The 14142-nt window shown below is 34.0% G+C and overlaps 1 protein-coding gene across 2 annotated transcripts in view; it reads left to right on the top strand.

Moving 5' to 3' along the window:
* The window catches only part of LOC150078196 (uncharacterized), an 881600-nt gene that overhangs the window by 645279 nt on the left and 222179 nt on the right, over positions 1 to 14142 (top strand). For both annotated transcript variants that reach the window (XM_090385307.1, XM_090385308.1), the window contains one exon: positions 7054 to 7161. In XM_090385307.1, coding sequence (XP_090241433.1) covers positions 7054 to 7161 — 108 coding nt within the window. The remainder of the gene's footprint in view (positions 1 to 7053; positions 7162 to 14142) is intronic.

The raw sequence follows: 14142 nt of genomic DNA on the forward strand, positions 1-14142 counted from the left end.
ATTCTAAAGGGGAAGCATTCAAAGAAATAATCTTGGAAGCTACTAGGCTTTTTGTCCCAACTAAAGTACAGTTCAAGGTTTAGGCCTAAATGGATGGCAGATGAAATAATGAGACTCATGGCAGAGAAGAAAAATGCATGAGATGCATATAAATTATCAGGTGACACAGAAGACTATGGTAGATATAAGCTAGTCTGTAATCAAGTCACAAAGGAGGTTAGCAAGCGAAGGCAGATTATGAGAAATCTTTTGCAAAGGATGCAAAGAAAAACAGCAAAGACTTCTTTACTTATGTGAACTCTAGAAGGAAGGGGATGAATCAGATTGGTCCACTTGATATTGACGGTTCAATCGTTGATGATCCTGCTGAGGTAGCTAACAAACTGAATGAGTGTTTTGCATCTATATTCACACATGAAGAAGTCTGTAGGGAAGTGGAGGCAAGAAGCTTATTAAACTCTAGCAGCGAGCTAACTGATTTTGTAATAACTGAGAGCAAAGTGGAGGAGAAATTGTTGAAATTGAACATAAAAAAGGCACCTGGGGTGGATGGGATCTATCCAGTATTATATTAAAGGAGGTAGCAAAGGAAGTAAGCAGGCCCTTAGCCATGATTATGAGGGTCTCCTTGGACTCAGGGGAGATCTCCTTGGGCTGGAGATGTGCAAATGTATCCCCAATTCACAAAGGGGGGATCAAAAGGCGACATGAGTAATTACAGGCCTGTTAATTTAACTTCTGTTCCAGGGAAAATAATGGAGTCACTGGTTAAAGAAGCACTGCAGGATCATCTAGACAAGACTGCAGTTATAGTTCATACACAGCATAGGTTTGTTATGGGGCAGTCTTGTCTGACCAGTTTGATTGGTTACTGTGATGTGGTCACAAAGGAACTGGATGCAAAAAATAATTTTGATATCATATACTTGGATTTTAGGAAAGCTTTTGATACTGTTGCACATTAATGACTAGTGTACAAATTACAGCAGTATGGCATTAAGGACAAGTTGCTGCAATGGATAAAAAGATGGTTGAGTAGAAGAAGACAGAGAGTGGTAATCAATAGACACTGCTCTTCATTGACTAATGTTATTAGTGGAGTTCTCCAGGTTCTGGTGTTGGACCCAGTGTTATTTTCTGTATTTATCAATGAAATTGATTTTTTTTTTTTTTTTTTTTTTTTATGTGAACCCCAAACACGAGAGGTATTAGAACCTATAGTACTTAGTACCGTGCTTGGGTTAAAAAAGCATGGGTTGAAGGAGAAGTATGGGGGGAGGGGGATGCCGGAAACTTTGCTCTAGAGACTAAACATGGGTTTCACCACTTCAAGCCTCCAATAAGCAAAGTGGTGGTATTTCACCGGTTGATGAAAGTCATCTACCACCTGGGTTAATATCTAAATTTCCAGGTGATACAAAGGTCAGCAGAGTTGTTAATGACAGTAATGATAGTATACTACTGCAACAGGATCTAGAAAAGTTAAGCAGATGGGCTGAGAGGTGGCAACTGAAATTTAACATTGACAAATATCAAGTACTTCATATGGGTAGCAGTAACCTTAGAGTAACGTACCAACTGTGTGGTACTACACTCAGGGTAATAGATAATGAAAAGGACCTGGAGGTAATTGTGCAGTCATATATAAAGTTTTTTTTTAACAGTGCAGTCAGGCTGCAAGAGTAGCCTGACTGCACTGTCAATGATATACAGAAATTTTGCTAGCAGGGAGGAGGAGGTGATTGTACCTTTGTATAAGGCAATGGTCAGGCCACACCTTGAGTACTGTATACAGGTCTGGAGGGCTTATTTTAGGAAAGATGTAGAGCTGCTGGAATGAGTACAGAAAAAGGCAACAAAATTGGTGAGTGGAACAAAGGGTTACACTCACCAATTTACCAAGAAAGATGCAAGTTCTGCAAATTGCAGCATCTGGAGACTAGGCACTTGCAAGGTAATCTAATTTCGGTTTGTAAGGCCTTGAATGGTTTGAGCAAGCTCAGTGCTGATGGGATTCTTCCTCTTGCTCAGATTATTCACCTGAGGGGAAATAAATTCAAATTGAGAAAAGAGAATTGTAGAATAGATGTGCAGAAATTTGCCTTTAGCCAGCACATGGTTGATAGTTGGAACAAACTTCCATCTGTCATAGTGGAGGTTGAAAACTTGAATAAGTTCAAGGCAGAACTAGACAAGCATTTGGAGTGAATGGGAAGGGGTTTTTTGATGTTTTTTTTTTTTTTTGGCTGATGCTATTTGAGCTTGCTTTCTTGCATTATATGCCTCTACTAATGCTAATTAATAATCATTGTTTCGTTGTTGTTTTGAATTATTTCATTTAACATTCTAAGTAATATCATTTCTAATGCCACTGTATTCATCATTCTGGTGGAACAATAAATGAAATGAAAATGGAACGAAAAAACTTGTGTGCAAATTTATAAATTTATCAGTCACAGCTGATGCATGGTTTCTGTACTTTTGAATGTGAAAAAACATTTCTCCATGTTAATTTTTATATTAAAAAAAAATTACTTCCAGAAAGTAACATCTGTCACATACTTATGAATATTCATGGTTATAGATTGCTATGTGCATTTTCCCCCCCTCACCTCATAATAGATAAATGAAATTACAAACTAAAAAGCTAAATTAATACTTAAACTTAATTTATCTCTATGGAGTGGTTTCCTTTCTGATTAAATTTCCACAAATAATATTAACAGCTGGGGCAGTTCACAGAAAAAATTTTGTAGTCTCTATCCTCTATTTCCCGTCTCCTCTTGGGTATAAAAATTCATATTTTGAAGTAATAATAATAACATAAACAGTGCCAATAATAAAATAAAAAATCATTTTTTCTAATGATATATATGTAATGAATATATATAAGCAAAACAAAAGTGTAACAAAATCATTAGCTCTGCTGTTCTTGTTGAGAGGTAACTTTTTAAACAGGAACTAAGTAGATTGAAAAAGATCTACTCCACTCTACTGTTGTGCTCTAAAGCTTTTTTAGTTCAGAATTAGTATTATTAAAGTCAAATTGATATAAAGAAACTAAGTTAATTCAGCATCAGCCTTAAAGGGGGGAAAAAGTCGCCTGTATTCATCGGGATATCTGTCCTGCCTTTCTTTAAATTTGCATATTTTTCCCAGTTCTAGAAGATTAGGCAGTAATTTATTCTAACAGTGAATGACCTTCTGGCATCGTAAAATCTTGCTGTTCATTAACCTGTCAGCAGTGGCACCCATTTAAGGTAAAGACAGTGCCACCTTGACTGATCAGGTGGCACTATCTTTGCCAGATCCCCTCCTTTTTTGTCTGAAAAAATGCTAAAAATAAAAAAGAAACATTATAAAATATAAACATGAAACTGTAGTCACTTCCATTTTCAAGCTTATAAAATCATTAACCTAGCAACAGTGGCACCCATGATCATAACAAACACAATGGCATGGGGCCTGAGTTTTAGTATAGCTTGTATACCCACTAATTTCTTTTTTATTTCTGAAAAAAGTTCTTGGTTTTCTAAAATTCACTTGCATACCAATGTTTGACCTTTTCATAATGAATTACATTATTTATTAAATACAATAGTTTATTTCTAATGAAAAATTTAAATTTAAAAATTGTTTTTTATTTTTGTTATTTTTGCCATAACAAAACTTTTATCAATTTAGTAGGGGGTGGGGGGAAACAAACACAAAGCATGAAATTTTTAGTAACTTCTTTCAGAACTTAAGTGTGCAAAATTTCAAACTAATGCTTTCCTCTTGGGTATAAAAATTCATAATATTTTGAAATAATAATAATACATATACAGTGCCAACAATAAAATAAAAAAAACATTATTGCTATGTTTTATCAATTAAATAAATGAATAGATAAATAGTTAATAATAGATTGGATAGGTAAATTATTTCATATAATAATTTAACTAATTTAACATAAAACAAAGTGTATCTAATTTTTGCTGAAACCAAAAATAGCAGCAGAAAGAAATAGTGAAAACATATTAGAAAGTGCCTCATCTATTGCTTATAGTTGTTTATGCAGAGTTAGCATTAGCAAAGGCACATGATGCACGAAAGCAAGCTTATATAGCATCAGCCAAAAAAAAAAAAAACCTTATATCACCCATCCACTTGCTCCAAATGTTTGTCAAGTTCTGCTTTGAATCTATTTAAACTATCAACTTCTACGACAGATGGAAGTTTGTTCCAGCAATCAACCGCCCACTGGCTAAAGGCAAACTTCCTCACATCTATCCTACAACCATCTTTCCTCAATTTGAATTTATGCCCTCTCAGGTGATTATTCTGAGCAGGGCATAAATTCAAATTGAGGAATGACATAAAACAACTCTGCATAAACATTGTTTATGCAGAGTTGTTAATAACTCAGCATAAACAACAGATAACACTTCCAAAACTACTCAAGTTAAAGTGTACATATACACACCTGACAATTCTCCAGATTTAGAAAAACGACTCCATCTTTTTTCGCCTTTTTTGAATCTTCTCTGTCACACTAACCTAAAATAGTTTTTCCCTTCATCCTTTTCAAAATAAAAAAAGTAAAACTATAGTTTTGCCATTAAATTCTGAATTTTTTTAAAAAAATTGCAATTTTTTTCTTATTTTTATTTTTTTCTAATTAATGAACTGGCTGTCAGGTGTGTAAGCAGTCTACCTTGCATGAACTGTGTGGAATGCCTGAAACAGTACAAGTTGTAGTGTGTGTGTGTGTGTGTTAGATGTAGCATTTATCCTATTATTTGTTTATTTTGTGTGTGTGTGTGGTACAAAGCTAATTAACAATGTCCTTCAATAAAATGCCAAAGAAATATGATGTAATATTTAAGAAGACATTCACAAAATATTTTCCATATATTATAAAATTTGGAAGTGATAATATGTTTGTTTTGTATTGTTCTGTATGTATATGTGATTTTTCATTTTCAACTGAGGTAAAATGTGATACAATTAAACATTTGTAACTAAATAACTATATTGAATCAGTATGGTATGCGCATCATACTCATTCAATTTATCTTCTTCTGGATATGCTTGTCTTTAATCTGTATACTTTACCATTAAAAGCATAGACCCTTCTCCTGTTATATCTGTCCTTCACGTACACATTGTATTTGCCATTTTAAAATTTTGCATGCACTATATCAGAATGATATTCCATCAAGGTGTAGGAGGCATATTTTTAATGAACTTTATCCACACTGTAGCCAAGTTAGTCAGTCTTGGGTGAAAGTTACATGGTTCCCCCTGGAAACCTTGGGTTTTTTCATCCTGCTTAACAAAGAAATCAATCATAGAATAGACACAGTTTGGACACTTACACTGATACTGGATGGCCTTAGTTGCTTTTATGCAAAACAAATGAACTTATGTTTTTCTAACAATTACCTGTTGTAAAATAAAGCTGTGTTGTGTGTTACCTTTAATTTAATAACAATTTTTATTAAAAATTTAAAAAAAAAGGAAAAAAAAAGTCTACTTGCTATTCTTGTTGTCAGATTCTTCACTTTTATTTTGTGGAGTTCATTCTTTAAAAAAAAAAAAAAACATTTGTCCATGCATTATGACCAATCAACCATTCAATCACAATTGACATCTCACTTCTTATCCAACCCTAAAATACTGCATAACCTGAGGAGACAGTTTTTAAGCAAAAATTCTAGGGCTGCGTTTTGCTTTAAGCTTGTCTTTAGAGATAAGAGTTATAAATTTTGTGATGTCACTTCCTGTTTGTTGATAATAGTTAAATAATCTATAAAAATGTATACATATTTTGGCAAATTTTGGCAAAAATTGTAACATCAAGATGATTATTATGTAAATAAATAAAGAATGCTTTAGAATCTTGAGATCTTAAGGGTTGAACAAGACAGTAGTTTTCATACTGTCAAAAGGTTCATAGTAAATGTTTGAAGTTCCCACTGTGAGCCTCAAGACATTCTTGGTGACATTACAAATAAAACTCACAATAGTTGACGGAGATTGTTATGGGTTTCAGTAGCAGCAGTTTGAGAACGAGTATTAACTGGTTTTGTGATTTTTTTGGGAATTCCTGAATTGTGATTTGTTTAGCATAAATCCTATCCTTCATGCAGTACTTTTATGGTACTGCATGAAGGATAAAATTTCCTATACATAAATTGATAGATAGGATTCATTGCTGGATTACTGGTGGCCCAGTAATTTGACCTACCAAATCTATCCATCATTGGGGCTATATTAGTATTGTTGGTAAATGATACCAGAAAGCAAGCTTATACAGCATCAGCCAAAAAAAAACCCACTTCCAATATCACCTCTCTATCCCTCTACTGATTTTTTTAGTTCTTCCTTGAATTTATTCAAATTACCTAGTTCCACAACATCGGCCACCCTCTGGCTGAATTTATGCTCCAACTTGTGTTGTCTGAGCAAGAGGAAGGATGCCATCAGCATTGGGCTTATACAGTCTATTGAAATCCATAAACACATCAATTAGATCTCCTCACAGGTGCTTAGTCATCAGATGAAGCAGTTTGCAGAGCCTTTCCTTGGTTGAGGGTACCCTTTTGTTCCCCTCAGTAATCCTAATCTCATTGCTCCTCTCTGCACCCATTCCAATAGACCCTCATCCTTCCTAAAATGAGTCCTCCAGACCTGTACACAACACTCAAGATATGGCCTTAGCATTGCCTTATACAATGAGATACACCATCTTATCCCTACTGACAAATTTCCTATATATCATTGACAAAACCCCATCTACACTGCTCAGAGACCTTCATGTCTGACTGCACAATTATGCCCAGCTGTTTTCATTTTCCATGCGGCTATCTATATACTTCAAATAATTAATCATTCATTATTAGTACACTGTTGACGTGTGTGTGTGTGTGTGTGTGTGTGTGTGTGTGTGTGTGTGTGTGTGTGTGTGTGTGTGTGTGTGTGTGTGTGTGTGTGTGTGTGTGTGTGTGTGTGTGTGAAGAATGGGAGAAAGATATGGATATAACTGATCAATATTCTATTGATTTACAGTTTGATAGGTCAAATCGGGGTAAATCTGAATCTCTAGGTGGACTTGAAGAAGTCTTAAGTAGTTTGCAACCATCTGAGTTTGTGGATGAACATCTATCAAAATACAAGGTATGTATGAATATTTTTGTAGACTATGTTAATATGAAAATTGAAATAATAATAAAAAAAAAACAGCATATCTCATTTTACACTGATTCTTTATGGTACTAGTATACCACTGAACCCCATGTGTTATCGCATCACAGACTGCATTACTAGCTGAAAAGCCTTGATAAATTATTTGCTAATGTTTTTTAAGTGATAAAACTTTAAAAAGGATAAAAACTAGTAAATATGACTACTGAATAGTAGAAAATAATAATTCTCAAAAAAGCAAGCATACAAGCTTCACTGCACAGATAAAATTGAAAGTTTTGGATATACAAAATCCAGTGTAGGTGCTGATGGGCATGGATTTGACCTTGGCAAGTCATCAATTTATTGTTATTATATATTATAAATATAATATTTATTAATAATATTATAATATTTATTTTTAACAATTATCCTTATAGTTGTTAAAAATAAAGACAAAATTATAACATCAGATCATTTGGCTACTCCAGTCTCTGTGCTACTAACTCATTCAAGAATACTGTTATGGAGAAACTTTTTATCAGAACACAGGTGGAAGATATGAACCAACTCACCATATGAACAGAGTAGATAAGAAAATGCAAATTATATACTTCCAGGTTGACCTTTGAATTTATTCAGACTGTCAGCCTTAACTACCCGTGAAAGCAGTATGTTCCAGTAACAATAACTGACTAGCTAAAAGAACTTACAATCTAGTCTAACCCTCTTCTCCTGTAATTTGAATTTATGCCCCTGAGTTCTGGAATTTTCTATAACTGAAAATTCTGCCTTCATTCATTTTACTAACCACTCTCAGAGCCTTATAAACCTCAATCAGATCACCACTGAGGCCCCTCGCTACCAAACTCAGTAGCCCATATATAGTCTTTCTGCATGTGGTCACCCCTTTTTCTGATCTCACCATGCAAGTTGCCTGTCTTTGGACCCTTTCAAGAAGCTCAGTCTGTTTTTTTCGGATGAAGTCTCCATACTTGAACGCAGTATTCAAAATGTGGTATTACAATTGTCTTATAAAGTAAGACTATGACTTCCATATCTTTACAGGATAATGTTCAATAAATCATTAATAGGGCAGCATGGACTTTCCTGACTGCCTGTTTACACTGCTCAGAAAACTTCATATCTGCCTGCATTATAACTTTCAGATCCCTTTCTTCCTTTAATGTTTTTAATTCAACCCCACCAAGTGTATAATTTATTTAGGGGTTGCTATTCTCCAAGTGTTAGACTTTGCATTTTGCTGCATTAAAACATAGCAGCCCCTTTTCTGACCATTCTTGCAGCCTCTTCAAGTCATCCTGAAGGAGCACTGTTTGGCACTGCATGTCTACTCTACCATTCTTTCAGACACAACAGTGGTCCAAGAACCTAGCCTTGAGTGACCCCACTTCTGGCTTTACACTAATCTGAAGAATATCCATTAATCACACCCTTCTGCCCTGCATCCGCCCAGCAATCCATATTAGAATTTTTTCAGTAATCCCAACATGTTCCAATTTATACAATAACGTTTCATGAGAGACTTCTTGCTAAAATCCAAATAAACTATGTCAAAATTGTTCGTTATTCCAGCTCATGAGTAACAGTGTCAAATTAGATTACTAATTTAGTTAAACATGATTTTCCCAGAATAGCTTAGGGCTAAAGCCTCAGGTTATGTGGGGAGTTAATTAGCATACAAATTAGTGCAATTGCATCATTTCTGTATGTAGCCAACTATTTAAGTAGTTATAAATTGGCATCATTAAGTATATCTCATATTGTGAATACCTTTACAACGAGTTGCCATGATATTGCACTACCTCGAATAAGTAATGCTTCGCCATAAAAGAAGACGATTGTTACTTAGGTGTATAAGGCCTTGAATGGGTTGAGCACGCTGAATTCTGATGGGATCCTTCCACTTGTTCAGATTACGAACCTAAGGGGGCATAAATTCAAATTAAGAAAAGACAGATGTAGAATAGATGTGCGAAAATTTGCCTTTAGCCAGCAGGTGGTTAATTGCTAGAACAAACTTCCATCTGTTGTTGTGGAAGTTGATAGGTTGAATAAATTTAAGGAGGAACTGCCACTACTACTACTATTCTCAGCGGATACCATCATCCATATGGCACCGTTTCGGAGCTTATTGGCATCTCATCAGTGGATGAGCAGGTACCCTGGTGTTGCAATGATGACAACCCAGTTGCGAAGTATAACTCCACAATATGAGAGATGCCTGATGGTGTGGAGTAATTTAGATTACAGAGCAGTTTAAGGCTAAAGCCTCAGGTTACGTAGGGAGTTAACTAGAGTACAAGTTAGTGCAATTGCATCATTTCCCTTCAGTTTCCCGCATCACCACTGATGAGGAGCCAATAAGCTCCGAATGGTGCCATTTGGTGATGATATCTGCTGAGAATAAGTAACAGTAGTCTTCTCCTATGGTGAAACATTAGTTATTCTAGGTAGTGCAATATCGTGGCAACTCGTGAAGGTATTCACAATATGAGACATACTTAATGATGCCAATTTATAACTACTTTGCAATGATGCAATTGCACTAACTTGTACTCTGGTTAACTCCCTATGTAACCTGAGGCTTTAGCCCTAAACTACTCTGTAATCTAAATTATTCCACACCATCAGGCAGCTCTCATATTGTGGAGTTATACTTCGCAACTGGGTTGTCATCATTGCAACACCAGGGTACCTGCCCATCCGCTGATGAGAAGCCAATAAGCTCCGAAATGGTGCCATATGGATGACGGTATCCGCTGAGAATAAGTAACAATAGTCTTCTCCTATGGTGAAGCATTACTTATTCGAGGTAGTGCAATATCATGGCAACTCGATGTGACACAATATGAGATATACTTAAAGATGCTAATTTATAACTACTTAAGTAGTTGACTAAGTACAGAAATGATGCAATTGCACTAACTTTTACACAATTTTCCCTTAACAAAAAACCATGTTGTGCATTATTCAGAATGCTATATCTATATAAATGTCCCCGGATTGCACTCTTAATCATTGCTTCAAAGATTTTTCCTACCACTGAAGTCAGACTAACCAGTCTGTAGTTACCAACTGCACTCTTAGAACTACCTTTATGTTTTAGTAATACATTGGCACTTCTCCAAAGGAATTTCTCCCAAGTCCAAAGATGCCCTCATTATGGAGGCAATGATCAATTGTGTAGTACAGGGTCATTTTGATAGAAATAGAATTCTATAGGTAACACAGCATGGCTTTGTAAAGGGTAATTCGTGTTTAACCAATCTGGTTAACTGTTTTATCAGAGCCACTTGTGAGCTGGATGTAGGAAGTAATTTTGAAACTATTTATTTGGATTTTATCAAAAAATGTGATTCATTCCCACACAAAAGGTTACTGTATAAGTTGGAACATGTCGAGATTGCAGGAAAAGATCATTGGCTGAATCACAGGGCAGCTATAGGGAAGAAGACATAGGATAGTGATTAATGGTTGCTCTTAAAATTAGGCTAATTGAAGAAGTGGGGTCTCCCAAAGATTGGTATTGGGACTACTGTTATTTCTGATTTCCTTGAATTACATCAGTCAACAAGGTACAGGGCATGATGCCAGAATTTTCAAATGATGTCGAGAGTAGGTAATAATCAGCACCAAGCAGACCATGATGACTTAAGTAGGCTTTAGGGATGGTCAGAGAAGTGGTAGCTGTTATAGTGCAACAAATTGCTTATACACTTGATGTAGTTGAATTAAAAAAAAAAGAAGTAGACGAAAAATGGGATTTGGGGGATACAATATAAGTGGACATGAAGTTCTCTCTGCAGTGCAGACAGATGGCAAGGAGAACTTGCCATCTCAATGATATCCTCTCAATGATTTATTGAACATCTGTTTGTAGAGATAGGGAGATCACAATTCCACTGTATAAGGCAGTTGGTATACTGTGTCCAAGTTATAATTATACAGCTAAGGCTTGAAGTACTGTCAATTTACTCATCAAATTTCCAGCAAAAGCTTATTATTTCAGTACTCACCTCTAAGATCTGTGATTAGGGTTTAAAATTCATAAAAACAAAAGGCAAAGTATTATGAATTATGCTTTTTATGAATTTTAAACCCTAATCACAGATCTTAAAGGTGAGTACTGAAATAATAAGCTTTTGCTGGAAATTTGATGACTGTGTCCAAGTATGAGGACTTTATCTGAAAAAAGACATTGAGCTTCTTAAAAGGGTCCATTGTGGGTAGTGATATTAGTGAAAGGGCATCCACATGAGGAAAGACTTCATATATATGAGCTACAAAGCTCAGTAAGTAGAAACCTTAGAGGGAACCTGATTGAGGTCTATAAAGCTCTAAGAGGAAAATGTGAAATGAATGAAGGAAAAATTTTCACTGTTATAAATGATTCCAGAACTACATGCCATAAATTCACAGACTTTCAGTTTGAGAAAATTCAAAGGTCAGCTTAATAGGTACCTATGTGTAGAGGAAATCTTTTTTCTTTTTTTTCTTCCCCTGTCCATATTGTGCAAGAAAGTTTGGGGCTTTCTTGCACCAAATGGCTAATACAAAAATTGAGTATATGTAGTATAGGTACCTCTATGTAGTATAGAGGTACCTATACTACATACCTATATAGAGATAGGTATCTCTATATAGGTTTCTCAAATGTAGTATAGGTACCTATACTACATAGAGTCCACACACACATTTTGTAAACTCACTTGTGAAAAGGTTTATTCAGTTGTAGTCGCATGAGGTGCTGGTTGTTGCTCGTTAGAATAAAATCCTTTCCCATGCAAAAATGGAGTGAATAGTCATGCCCACGCTACCTAATATTTTTCAAGAAAATCTGAGTAAGGGAAGAATTGTACGCAGAGCATAACTAGCATCCTGTGTCTTTTCTTGTAACTTTTTAATATTAGTAAATTAATAAGAGGAGTTTACCTCAATATAGTACGTGGAACACTTCTGTATGATACCCTCCAGAAATTAGAACGGAAAAAACGAAAAAATCGACCACTTACCGGTACATTAAAGTAAAATATAAATAATTAAATAATTAAAGTAAAATATAAATAATTAAATAATTAAAGTAAAATATAAATAATTAAATAATCAATTTAACACAATTCAAAATCAATTCAAAACAATTAAAATTCAAATTAACGCAATTAAAAGAATCTAACGAAAATATTCAAAAGGAAAATCGTTTTGAATATTTTCGTTAGATTCTTTTAATTGCGTTAATTTGAATTTTAATTGTTTTGAATCGAAATTAATTTTCAAACTCTTATTGAAGGAAGGAAAATCGTTTTGAATATTTTTGTTAGATTCTTTTAATTGCGTTAATTTGAATTTTAATTGTTTTGAATTGATTTTGAATTGTGTTAAATTGATTATTTAATTATTTATATTTTACTTTAATTATTTAATTATTTATATTTTACTTTAATGTACCGGTAAGTGGTCGATTTTTTCGTTTTTTCCGTTCTAATTTCTGGAGGGTATCATACGGAGGTGTTCCACGTACTATATTGAGGTAAACTCCTCTTATTAATTTACTAATATTATTATCAACGTAGAACATATTGAGTATTACAGCTCTGATTCATACTATCTAATTAATTTTCAAACTCTTATTGACTATTTCATTCACTTCCTGTCTCTCCAGTAGTATACAATCGATACACACAATTATGGGAGATTTTTTGAATGGCTTGGTACAAAATTACATTAAATCTACACTAAGGTACTCGGCCCAAAGTTACCATAAGGAAGGAAAATCGTTTTGAATATTTTCGTTAGATTCTTTTAATTGCGTTAATTTGAATTTTAATTGTTTTGAATTGTGTTAAATTGATTATTTAATTATTTATATTTTACTTTAATGTACCGGTAAGTGGTCGATTTTTTCGTTTTTTCCGTTCTAATTTCTGGAGGGTATCATACGGAAGTGTTCCACGTACTATATTGAGGTAAACTCCTCTTATTAATTTACTAATATTATTATCAACGTAGAACATATTGAGTATTACAGCTCTGATTCATACTATCTATGTAACTTTTTAAGAATAGTTTATTTTCTAGTTTCTTTAATTATGTCCTCCAAAAGTGTTTATTTTGAAGAATTTGCCATTAAAATTTTTCAAATTTTAGATAATTTGATTGCATTTTTATAAAGCAAGAATCATTTTTATCCCACAGTCTGTCATTGGTTAGTGAATATTTGAAACCCAGAGTGAAACTTTTGTCTGGTGACCTTATATAATACTTTTTGATATTCTTATTGAAATTCTTAATTTTTGGGAGTTTTATTCAGCATTGCAATACAACTGGAAACAACATTTAGAAAATGTAGTAATTTAACTGCATAGCTTTGAAATAAAATAAATTTAAAAAAATGAATAAATAATATAAAAAGAAGTTTCTAAACAAGTGAGAGTAAGTAAATATGCCCTCACCTTTTTGGAAAAAGCTTTCCAAGTGAGACTCATATATTGCTTACTTATTACTCTCCAATAAATACCGTATTTCCCCATGTATAAGATGCACCTTAATTTTGGGGCCTGAAATTTGAAAAAAAAAAATGTATTACATAAAGTTATTGAACTCAAGTTTTATTCATCATAAAATTCATACAACTCCTCATAACTTGAATTCAGCACTGAACGAAAATCTTTTCTGAGCCATTTCTGGGCAGAACGTGGCAAAACGTAACCTAATATACCGGTAACAAGTGCGAAACAATGAGCGCAAAGACAACAAGCACGAAAAAGCAGGAAATGCAAGTAAAAAAATCTACAACCATTGTATAAGACGCACCCAGTTTTTTGACCCCAAATTTTTCGAAAAAGGTGCGTCTTATACATGGGGAAATACGGTAATATTTTTTGGGGGAAAAAAAAAATTAAGTTTTATAAATAAAAGAACTTAATCTGGAATTCTTGATTCTGATTATATTAG

Source organism: Mastigoproctus giganteus, chromosome 11, assembly GCF_048544385.1.
Source record: "Mastigoproctus giganteus isolate SK-2022 chromosome 11, ASM4854438v1, whole genome shotgun sequence".
Lineage (NCBI taxonomy): Eukaryota > Metazoa > Arthropoda > Arachnida > Uropygi > Thelyphonidae > Mastigoproctus > Mastigoproctus giganteus.